The sequence below is a fragment of the Apteryx mantelli genome, chromosome 1 (genome assembly GCF_036417845.1).
Source record: "Apteryx mantelli isolate bAptMan1 chromosome 1, bAptMan1.hap1, whole genome shotgun sequence".
Taxonomy (NCBI): Eukaryota; Metazoa; Chordata; class Aves; order Apterygiformes; family Apterygidae; genus Apteryx; species Apteryx mantelli.
In genome coordinates, this window is record NC_089978.1 from 5,823,476 (window position 1) to 5,835,977 (window position 12,502).

Sequence of the window (12,502 nt, forward strand, 5' to 3'; positions counted from 1 at the left end):
CACCAGGAATGGCTAACAGCATATCCCAGGAGACCTCTCCAAGGCTGCTGGTTTTGGGGAGCGGCTGGAGCAATGGCTGTTGTTGCCACTGTTAACTCGCTACTAAAGTCTGGGCAAAAAGGAAGCTAATTACAGTAGGAGCTTCCAGGGTTAAATAAATAAAATGTCTGAGCCAGCAGCTCTGTCTCTGTCAGCTGTCCTGTTTGCTCCACTGTCAGAGATTATTTTACATCCTTCTTTATTGAAAAAATCATGTTTGTTAAAAAAAAAAAAAAAAGAAAGAAAGGCAAAAAAAAAGAAGGAGCGCTGTTCCTTGGAGCAGAGTCTACCTAATGCTTTCAGCGCGGATAGAGTCTGTGTGTGGCTGTTTGCCAGTGATGGGCTGAATCTGTAGCCTGGCAATTCATGGAGGCATCTCTGCTGGGTGGATCCAAGCATCACAACTTTCCCCAGGGCTGTGCAGGACAGGAGAAGGGAAAGAGGCTGCTTTAACAGATTTGTGTTGCTTTACTGCTACAGACGCCCCTTCCCCTTTGTCCATGCAGAAATCCCTGCCTCATGCCTTTGCCTCGCTATAAATAAGTGCCTGCTCATGTAAACGTGAGTTGGGAGGTTTCAGGCGGATCCCTGACAGTGGACATATTTCTTCTGTTTGATGTTCCTCTGTGACCACTGTTGCTCCACACAGGTGCACAGCAAACTCTCCTCCCTGCTACACTGTGCATTATATTTTCTTCTAGGCAGGGTCATGGAGGCAGCTGAGAAACTAGGCTCATCCTGCTGGGAGCTGGCAAAGCACACGGCGACATGTCATCGCTCCCCAAAGAACTAATGCCCTGCAAAGGTGGTAGGAAGAGCCATAACTCGTAAGGCAGGCGGATCCATGTGAGGGCAATGTAAAGCATGCATTTTTCCAGGGAATTGCCCCTTTTAGAGTCTCTGGCCAGATCCTGTTCTTCCCATCGCAAAGGCCCCATGGAGTGATGCAGCGCTGCAGTCTCGCTGGGGCGCTCTTTTCCCTTGGAGCACCATGGCTTTGCTGCTGTCTCAAACTAGCAGTGGGGTGAGGCGAGAGGGAAAGTGTCAATATACTCACATATGGCAGAAAATAATAAAGTTTCCCAAAATGAACAAAATTGTGTTCAACTGAACTTCCCCAAGCTTTTTCCTTGCTAGGGAAAGTGATAATTACTAGTACAAGGGGAGAGGAGAATATGACACACGTAGAATATGTTAAATACGGGGCAATCCCCAGGGAGGCAATTAGCACCTTGCAGATTTACATCTACGGGGTGCAGATGCTGCCATGCAGGTACAGAGAGGCAGCTTAAAACTTCTTGTACACACTCAGCCACTTTGAACCCCTGAACAGAGCTGCAACTGAGCCCTTCAATAACGTAAGATACTCTGCTTCACCAGAAGCAGGGACAGGCCCTGATAGACTCAAAATGTGAATAAACGCCAGCAGGTTTACAGGAACACCAGTAACGAGCCTGAAAACTCATTTTGCAAGTGATTTCTGAACACAGTACAATATAAAGCAAAGACACATTCTGCGTTTGAGAGAATCTGCTGTGAAGATTTTGGAAGATAAAGCTGGCACGGGCAGCTGAGCTGCAGCTAAATGAGTGGAAACTGCTTTGAACACCAAATAGCTGTGAGATGGCTGCAGATTTCAGAAGCCTGTCTCCGTTCAGAGACAGACTTGTCTGGTAAGTTCATTGGTTATTATAACAGAAAGAAAAACCCAAAGACCAAACAAGAAAGTTGATGCCAGCTGATCTGCAGGCGTACAGCAGTTCCCAATGAAGGAGCAGCCTCCAGCTTCACTACTGTTTGCACAGTTTTGCTCCTGATTTAAAAAAAAAAAAAAAAGAGCAAGTGTGTGAGGCCATCCACGCAAGGGGAAAGGAGCAACTGATGGGTTGGGGAGGGTGAAGAGTAATACTGGGCAAGTGTGAGTGAAGACAGGCAGGGGAAAATTCACACCAAGGTGGCAGGGGGCACACAGCAGGGAAGAGAGAGATATGCAGAGCGAGGACTGGGACATACATATTCTGAAACCAGGGCATTAATATTTACTGCAGAGCTTAAGTGGGAATAAATAGCTTCAGTCCTTTCGCTATGGTGGCGTTACACAGCACTAAGCATTTTTCTCAGAGGGTCTGAACTTGCCAGGTGCTGAGAAAGCTCCTAGAAACTGCTCTTAAGCCTGCAACGCTGAGAATGGCAAGGCGCAGGATGACTGTGCAGCACTGGCTATTATTACCAGCCTTGCTAGCAGTTAGCAGAAGAATTACAGGCTTATTGAGCAAGATCTTTAAACAGCCCTGACAGGTCCTCAGTGCACTGTGTGGAACAGTGCTTTCCAAACACATCCGTCTCAAGCCCAGGAAGGACCACACGTTCCTGGAGGAGAGAGTACCACCAGGCTGGAGCCGTTTATAACACTTCACTGTGGGGAACAACTGCAATCACAGGGCAATGCCAGCTCTTGAGTGGGTTCCCCAGATTAGCAAGTTTAAGGAACCCAGTGATTTTTCTGAGGCTGCTCAATGAACACTAATGCTTAGAAAACTTTCTGTGCTCAAGTGTATGTTATTGCCAGCAGTGCTGGTACAAAATGCCTACTCTAAATGGAGTATTTTTTTATGATTATGTTCTTCCCTTGCATGCTTAAACAGCCTGACATGGTGGTTAAACCTGTAGTGTCTAGTGGGAGGTCATGCGTTGCCAAGCACACGGAGGACTCATAAGGGAATCAGCAATGCTATCTGTGACGGCTGAGAGAACGCCTGCACATAAGGAGACATAAGGATATATTTAAGTCATAAAGTTTGTGTCAATGAGAATAAACAGCTAGTTCTCTGTGCTGCAGTCTCATCTCTATTCCATGTGTCAGAAATGAGCACTGTCCCCTTCTGTCATGAGACCAGGGACTGAGAAAACAGGAAGTTGAGTCCGAAAGTGCTCATACTTCTCACTTACCCTCAGCCGACGTCCAAAGACAGTGACCTGCCCTCTCGCTTGCTCCTTCCTCTGTCTCCACTCAACCAGGTTGAGGCCGTTGTCGATGGGCAGGGTCACATTCCTCTTCCCCACAGTGGGGTTAACGGTACCTGCCAGCAGATGTGGCTCAGTTTGCAGGGCCACCTCCATGCCATTAGCAAGCATCAGTCTGAGAGAGCCATCGGCACCGATGTAGTAGCTGTTTCGGACTTGGTCTGAAGAGAGAAAAGAGATTTTTTTCAAATGGATGTCCAGTGACACAACCCCAGCTTTTCATTTTCTCCACCATTCAGGCTTCTTACAACACTTTGGATGGTTCTAACCAAATGCACTTGGTCACTCACAGTGAGTGAAACGGTTGTTTCATTGGTGAAAGTCAGGATGCACAACCTCTATTTCAGTCTGATGAGAGTTTCATTTTCTGTGCCTCAAATTCTTGCAGAAAAAAATCTTACACAGGTTAAAAAAAGTGGAAGAGTCTTCTCCAGTGGAAGACCTGTGTAATACCCTAGAAAAGCACACAGGTTCAAACCTCTTCTTTTAGACTAGGATAAATGCCCTCATTAAAAGACCAGGTAGTGAGATAGTTATTCTAAATCACAGTCATGTTCCACACATTTATATCTTAAAGATCCCAATTTCACTACAATTCATGATCAAGTGGGGCCACCTACTTTTCTCAGCTTATTCAATATCTCACAAGTGACAGGAAATTTCACAGCAAGTTAATGCTAACCAGCTTCCCAAACAAAAGCCAATCCCTTTCACTTGGGAAAGCTTTCAGGAAGCAACTGAAGACTGCGTGTTTAGAGAGACAGCTAGAGACACTAGGCATCCACCATCTCCATACATCTGGACTCCACTATCTCCTGAAAGATCAGCAGATCCTGAGGCCAGGATTTTGGAGTTCAGGAATGGAAGAGGACAAGAACAATACCCCTTCCACATCTTTCAGGAACTAGACAGGCTGAAATTTTGTCCTTTCAAATTCCAGCAGTGATTTGTGTCTGCAGAAAGGAGCTCATGAAGGGTAAGAAAGCATGAGACTTGCTCAGTGCAGAACGGCTTTAAAAGCACATTATACAAAGATTCCCTTATCTGAAGCTCCTCAAAAGCTGGAAAACATTACCATTTCTGTCTCCCAGGCCACCATAAATACCTAATTGTGGATAAAAACACTCATTAAAAATTCAGTCAATTGTTTTTCCATTCTGAGGCAAGCTGGGTTTTGTTCACCAGTTCTTCTGCCATAACTCAGCAGGAAATGAGGTCACAGCAAAATTATCATCTCTCGTCTGGCTGAAATAGAGCAGTAAAGAGCACAGTTTGGTGTAACTGGGAAAGGAAACCTGACGCCACTTGGTCTCCATTTTTGTGAGTCTGATCCTTCTCCCTTTGTAGCCAACTGGAGTCTTGCCACACTGATCACAGCAGGACCACCATTCAGCTTACTTTATATAGTTAACCTAGTGATGGTGTGAAACCATTATAGCTATGACATTGGATCTTACCACTATAAATATACAGTGATCCACGATGTAGATCAAATATAGTTTGACTATACCACTGAATATTTAAGTCAATGGTCTTGTGACATAGGCTTCAGCAGGATCAAGCCCATGGACACTGTGGAATCCCCTGGATAAGCGACATTCCCTTTGGGTCAGTTAAGCACCTCAGAGGAATTATGGTGGATTGGCACATTCAACTCCAGCGGTGTGGTACAGTGTGGGGAATATAAATCTTCTACTTTCAAGATTTTCCCAGGAGAAGACTTTTCCCTAGCTTTGGAAGGCATTTGTCAAGTGCTATGCGAAATCCAGGGGCCATTGTATGCAATATTTTATGCTGATTTGGTTCTGGGGCACTAGTGCCCTATTTTGGCCTTGAACAAACACTCACTTTGTCATTAGTCCAGAAGACATCACACAGAGGTGCTGAGGTGCCTGTTAGCTGTGCAGGCTCCTAAATCCATCCTGTAGGAATGAGTAACCTCCTAGAAATGCCTTCTCAGCTGCCTCAAAGTGACTTTTTGATGTCCTGCTCAAGCCTGCCTAAGTACCAATGCTGTGTCTCACAGCTAATGAGATGCTCATAGCCCTTGGTCTAGGCAGCACCTTAGAGACCTTGAGGTGACATCTCTTTCTCACCAGCAGCACCAAGCATGAAGACATTTCCTGAGCATCCCTAAGTCCTGATGGAATAGAAAGTGTATGTATTTACAAGGGTGCATGTTCTGACAGCCCTAACGCCCACCTCGGATAAGGGAGGAGGATTTTCAAAACTTTGTGCAGTGCTTAACTCTGACCTGACGGTTTTAGGGCTGGGAGATGCCTCAGCTGACTGCAGAGCATCTCATTCACTGCACAGGGAGTTGCTTACCTCAGGACAGAGGGTCCCAGTAGGGGACAGGATGTCTGTGGATGAGAGTTGTTCTCAGTAGACTACAGCTAATGACTTCTGAGTGTCTGAACTCTAACTCCAAAAACAACAGGATTTAGGCATTTAAATACCTTTTTCAGATCTGTTTCTGGTCTCTTTGTGGAGTCATAAAATGTCTCCATCTCACACTGATTGTAGCCAGAGCTTGTTCACAGTGTGATCCAGGTTTCTTGAAAGGTTCACGAAGGATTTGGGAAAGCTGGCCAGAGCTGTGAGCTCATAATGAAAATGCACCAGCAGCTCTCATGAAAAGGAAATCTGCAATATGCATTTTCCCTGGAGAATGACCAAGAGGGAAAGACACACAAACCTTTAGAACAGCTCCAGCTTCATTCACTGGGGAGGCCCTCAGAAGGCAAATTACATTTCAAGTGTGCTCAATTGATCCCTGGGCAACTCCAGTGGCTCTTGTTTCAATTGCTACAGTGATGCCATGAACAAACAACTGCCTCAATTTGGGAATTCACAGTCCCTAATGCTTGTGAGAAACCCACCTTCAGCAGGTTCCAGGCCACCCCTGCCACAACAGTATCCAGATCTTCATTTTAAGATAAGTATGCTTTTCAAACCCAAATAATTTCATAATTTTATACTTCTGAACATGGTTAAAGTGTTTGTAATACTGTATGTCCTAATGGCAACAGTGCCCCTGTGCTGGAGGGCAGTACAATGAGATAATTGACCGTGGCACAATTATGTAACTGTGCCTTCAGCTCTGGATGTATAAATCACATTGCAGTCAATTATCTCACTAAAGAGCCCCCAACAGCGGGTTCTATTGCTTAATTAGGCTCTTGTGGTGAAGCCAACCTCATGTCTGTGCAGTTGCCAGACGTCTTAACGTGAGTGAATTTGAGATGGGGCAGGGTAGGTTGGATCTGCTTTGCATTCTAAAGTAAAGAATAAAATAGTCATTCCCCTATGGGAATACTCAGTATGGTCTGAAGGGGCTGGTACCCTCTCAGCTGCCCTCTCCAGAGGCAGAAAGGTAGTGTTCAGGCACAGTAGGCACTTTTTTTAAGGAAACCCTGCCCTTAGCACAGGGAGGGGGAGGGAAATGGATGCCCCAGAGATATGGGAACAAATGTGACTTTGGAATATGTTGTTCTCACTGGACCATTTTGTTCTTCGCGAGCGGAGTAATGTTTGACACCCTACTGCCATCAGGCACAGATTAAGAGTGAGTGAGAGTTAGGCAGTGAGAAAAGCAAAGAGTTTGTCTGTCCCTTCCCTTCCTTCAGGCTCCAGGAACAGAAGTGAGGGCACACACAGACCCAAAGGATATTCTAACTTGGAGATCCATATTGCTATGGTCTGTGCACTATAACTTCTGTCCCTGCCAGTATGTCAGCAGTGTTTCCCCCTATTTATTCTTCTTTCCCTTCCCAGTTCATCACCTTTTCTTCCATCTTGTCAATGTGTTGTTAGCCCACCTTACCATCACTGCCAGAACTGTGCTCATTTACAACAGCTGCAGATCAGTCCCACCAGTCCCACCCTGGCTGCTCCTTTGTGCCACTTCACACCACCCCTTTAGTTCAAATGCAGGCCTTTTGGGGACAGTGAAGGTCATTTGTCTGGATGCTGCCTTGTGAATCTTTGAACAACCAGTGAACAAAGAATCGCAGAGATCTCCAGTAACCAGCTGGAAGCCTATTCCAGTAGGAGAGTAACTCCTTATGTTGGAATCCATTAAGAGAGGGAAGCAAAGGGGTCAGCTGGAAGTGCAGTTAAGATTTATGCAGCCCTTTTTGTTATAACAATAATGGTAATGATGATGGGGGACTGTACTGCATGAGGGCTGCACAGCAAGGGAACTGGCTGAGAATGAAGCAGAAAACAGCTGCAGGACAACTGCTGAGCTAGGGGATGTGGCTAAGCAGGTGTGAGCGTGCATGTGTACCAGCATGTGAGGAGCTCTGGAGCACTGAGAATGCAGGTGATTTTTTGGGGCTGGGATTATCGAGATGATGTCTGTCTCCTGATGGAAAATTCTTCATGTACAGCTTGGCCAGGAGAGGGACAGTGGTCTGACTCACCTTGGAGCAGGGTGTAGAAGGCTCCAGATGCTGACAAGTTGGTTGTTATGGTAACATCATCCTTGCTGGAGGTTTCTACCTGGACATGCACAGAACTGTCGGTGTCACTGTGGAAGCTGCTCACTTGGCCAGTGGGGAAGGTCACATTGGTCAGACGGCCAAAGCTGTCATATCTGAAAAGGTAGAGTAAAGTCAACAGCATGAATAGAGGACTGGAGTACTGGAACTGTCCTGTAAAGCAGAGACCATGTCTTGGAAGTTTTCACCTAGATTCTTCTCAGAAAAAAATCTGCTGTCAGTCAGGACTGCCTTAACCTTTTTGGCTTTATGAGAAGAGCAGGGTTTAGCTGAAGAAAAGCAAATGAACAATAGAAAATGACTAAATAAACGTTAGCCTGTATTTTAACAGCATCTTTCTGATGCTTATCATCTCCGTTGTTCTTCTTTATGACAGAGTAACTTTATTTATCGTTCACTGTGACTTATGGAAAGGCATCTCTCTAAGCATCTTGTCTAGCAGAACTAGGAGTTTCTGAGGGCCATAAACTGTCTTGGCTGGTTGTGTCCTGAGCTCTTTAGCAAGTTTAATTTTTAATTTTGTATTTTAAAAGTGAAAGCTAAGGTAAAGGAAAGGCCCTGCCAGATTGGCTACCTCAGGTAGAGAACTGTCCTTTGTGAACATGGACTAGAGTCCTGAGCACAGCTGAGACCCCAGTATCTACTTTCTACTGTTCCTAAGACCATCTGGAAGGATTGATTTAAATGCGTAAAAAAGCACTTCAGTTTTCACCCCTACTGAGTCCTTGGCTTTTCCAATGAGAGAGTCAACATTATCGCCATCTGGGATGGTTTCTGTGATGTGGACACCTGTCTAGTAGGACCCAGATGAAATAAACCATATTAAGGCAGGTCACACAGCAGCTAATGAGCTGGGAGGGTTATATTTCAATAAAAAGGAGAAGCAGACACCTGTGCCTAGAGGTCTCCCGAGTAGACTAGAAGTGGGTACTCATGCTGAAATTCTCTCAGGGTTAGGAAGAAATAAAGTAGGGCAAATATACCACACCACCTCCCATCTGCGGCATTGCAAAAGGGATACCCTTAGGTCACACACTGAGCTAAAAGCAGAGGGCTGCCAAGAGAATACTTTGGGAGTGAGGATAGGTTTTTCAGGAGGAGTATTCCCTAGTGTAGACCGAAATGAAGAGCTGCGGGAAGCTGTACTGGCATGTCTCCAAAGAGCTGTTGGGTTTTGTAGAAGGTGGGCCTTCAAGGAAGGGATATTTAAGTAGTCAGGGAGAAACAGTAGAAAGAATCCTTCTACCAGCAAAAATGATCAATGACAAATGTTTGACTTTTACAAGTCCTGGCAACAAGAAAGTACAAGGAAATATGTCATCTGGGCAAAGCTTAATGGTGGGTGGGCAGAGAGGACTTGTTCCCCTGCAATACTCACTGGTGAGCCTTTAATGGAGCACAGTGTCCAGTTAAGGGCACCATTCTTCAGAATGATGAAGTAATATAAATGATATGTTAAGGATAAGCAGCTTAAAAAACATGACCTAAGAGGCAAAGCCAGAAAACCAAAAGCCGAAAAAAAAAAAAGAAAACTGAAAGCTGCTTTAGAAGGGAGGAAACAAAGAAGAGGGAACATGCCATCATGACAACGGTTGTTCTAAAGAAGACTATAATTATTTTCTCATCCCATCCACTGAGGATGTGACAAAAAGCAATCAGCTAATTTGAAGCAAGGGAAATCCAGGTTAGAGACTGGGGAACACTTTCCAAACCCAAGGTTGCTTAAGCAGAGGAACAGGTTACCAGATGGAGCACTGGAAACCCCATTGAGGGATACTTTTAGGAATAGTTGAGAAGAATGTGTCAGAGAGGGTCTGGATGCAGTTGGTCCTGCCTCAGAGGCAGCAGATGGTTGAGGTGAGCCCTTGACCCTCCTCTTCAGGATTTTTCTGAACTGAGGAATGAGATAACAGATCCCATCCTCTCTCCCAACAAAAAACTAGGAAAAGTGCTCCAGAATTGCAACCCAAGAAAGACCCAGGAGTAGCCACTGGACTGGCTCTATGAAAACCAGAAAACCAGACTTGACTATTCTCTTCTATTCTCTTTTGTTCAGATTTGTACACAGTGCTGGTACTTCACTTTTGACAATAGACTGACAGTGAATTACTGTGAGGAAGGGTTGGTTGAAAAGATGATTTATGCCCAAGTTTAATATTTAGTATAAAATGAGTGAACAGATGAGCTTGTTAGAATTCTCTCCAGCCCTTGCGTTTTGAGACAGTCACGTGAGGCTCTTCTTGCCCACTGGGCAGAGGCTGAGGAATGGTAGAAGAAAGCATTTGACCCACCACAGTGTCAGCCTATCAGTCATGGAATTATCCACGCAAGGAGGATTGAGGACTTGCCCTTTCCCTTCAAGATCTTGGTGATTAATCAGGTACTTGTGAAGCGGAAAAGAAGAAAAAAAAAGAAAAAAAGAATAAATTCAGGACTGCATTGCAGGAGTTTGGCAGAGACCAGTTAAACCTTTTCCAAGTGGTTAGAAGCACACGGTTTGGATCTACATTGAATCTCCTTGCAAGAGCCAGAACTAAAGTGCTCTCAGTACTGAGTGCTTTGCTCAGTGTATGTGGCTGCTCTGTTTGCACTGAGACAGGAAACATTTTGATTGTACTTTCTGCACAGGCATCTGCACATCTTCTAAAATATGTGAGTCTTAAACTAAAAACATCATAGGAGATATCTTTATCCCATCTGCTGAGACAGGACACAAGGGACATGATTTAGTCTTTCCCCTGAGTAGAGGGAACATTGTTATCTCTACAGGTGTGTTACACAACATCACAAATTCTTTCTACAGTGACATCAACAGTCCTGTATATAAAGCACAGTCTGAACGGTAAGGGAGACTCAGATCTTAAATGCTCAAAACTTTATGGAAAATGGGATCTGAATTCAGCACCTCTGACTTGATGGTATTAGCAACTTTAAGTGAAGGACCCTGCTATATATAAAAAAGAGAGAGATAAACTTTATAGATCACTATAAGAAAAGAGAGAGGGAGATGCTGATGAAATTGAGCTTGATTCACCTTCTAAATAATGGCACAAATCTTGACAAGCTGCACTGAAGTCTAGGAGGTGGCTTTGGTTTAATATGGTGTGAGTACAAAAAGAGTCAGGTCCATGGATTAGAGGAAGAAGGAGAGCAAAAGCGATGATGGGGGCAGAGAGCTCCTTCACGTGATGGACAGGTGACTGCTATTTCATTTAAGTGCTGAGTCAACGTCCTCTGAGTCATAGGATTTATCCTAATCGAACGACACTCAGCACCATGCTGAGAGTCAGCACAAAACCTACGCTCCGTAAGTCCTATGTACGTTCTCCAAATGGAGCCTCACAAAGCCTGTAGATAACTATTTAACACAGACCCATTCATCAGCAGACACCCAGCTCCTTAGACTCGACTTGATCCCTGGACAGCTAGCTCCACAGCATCCTCACAGACGCTCCTCCAGCCCTCTGCCATCCTCCCAAGAGCTGATAAACACTCACCTTCCCTGCAAAATCCCTCCACCCCACTCTCAGCAGCCCCAAGCTCCCTCCACCATGCCCCGGACACCTCCTGACGTTTATCCTGGTGGCTGCTTGGAGCTACCCAGCTCCCACGGCATTGAGGGGATCTGATGCTAGCTTGCTCACATAACTTCATAGTCGCTCCTCTCCTGAACAGGACTGAATGCTGATTTTCTGCTCCTCCACGATGGCAGGATAATGGGCAAATATACCAATAACCTCTGCCTATGCAAACTGGCTTAGAACAGCACAAAAAGACCAAGAAAGTGCATGATAGTGCCTAGAACTCTGGGCACACATTTTTCTTTTTAAGTCAAGCCGAATGAGAACAATAAACGTAATTTACACAGTTACATTTTTACAGCTGTACAAAACTCACACTGTGGGGGAGAACCTCACCATGAGCAAGGGCTGCAATTTGGGACTTAGGGTCCCAAGAAGCAAGGCTAATTTTGGGCCAGCACAGTCTGGAATGCTGTGCTGGAATCAGTTTAAGATGTCTGCACATATACATTACAGTTTTGGCACCTCCTTAGCCACCAAATTAGCCTCTGTCAGAAGTAACCTGGACCATCTGTGTTTTCTGTATTCGCCGGGGCTGCTGCACCTCTGCCGAGGAGCGAGGCAGGGGCTCTCCAAGCGCTCGCTTTGGGGGCGACGGCTCACCTATTCACAGCTGCCTTACGGAGAGAGGAACGTGAGAAAGTAGCACAACTAGACTGTTAACATTTTTATTATGATTTTTAATTAGTGCAGATGAAGTGTAAAACACTCACGTCCAGACAAAAACTCCTTTTAGTGCCGTGGTGGCAATGTGAAAGGAGGTGCCGGAAGTTAGCACGGACACACACACAGCGCTTTCCTCTTGGCAGGCAGTTCTTTTTTTTTTTTGCTTAGGATGGGAGCATTTTTCCTTTTTATCTCAAATTAGAGCCTATAGCATATACATGATGTCATCTATTACATACCCACAGTCTCCCAGCACACAACAGTTTAAAGGCTTCCACGTTTTGTACAGATAATGTGTTTAACAAATTAAACCACTGACACGGGTGTGTTGGTTCCTTCCACTCCTGCTTCAGCCCCGTAAAGGCACTTGTATGACAAATCCTCAGCTGGGAGAGGAAGGCCAAGTGACTGGTTCTTACATAGCTGCAGGTGCGCCCTGGTATTTGTAGTAAGATAAATCTCTTCTAGTCAACTCATTTCGCAGCTAAGCCTCATAGGCCTGTTTCCATAGCCTACGGATTTAGAGGTGGGCCAGTTTTCATCACAGCCTAAGACTTCTGTGTTCTCCAAATGCTCTGAAAGCAGCAGAATTAGGGAAATACTGAAACACGGGAATGTACACAGCAGCCACGCCGAGCAATGAATTCATCACCTGCTAACACACCTGCTGCCTCCCATTCAAACCTG

The 12,502-nt window shown here is 45.2% G+C and overlaps 1 protein-coding gene across 1 annotated transcript in view; it reads right to left on the bottom strand.

Annotated features, from left to right (window-relative positions):
• Window positions 1–12,502, bottom strand: part of TENM4 (teneurin transmembrane protein 4) — a 155,383-nt gene that overhangs the window by 23,133 nt on the left and 119,748 nt on the right. Inside the window, exons 17-18 of the mRNA XM_067289535.1 lie at window positions 7,491–7,663; window positions 2,989–3,224 (exon numbers count right to left, since the gene is read on the bottom strand). Coding sequence (XP_067145636.1) covers window positions 2,989–3,224; window positions 7,491–7,663 — 409 coding nt within the window. The remainder of the gene's footprint in view (window positions 1–2,988; window positions 3,225–7,490; window positions 7,664–12,502) is intronic.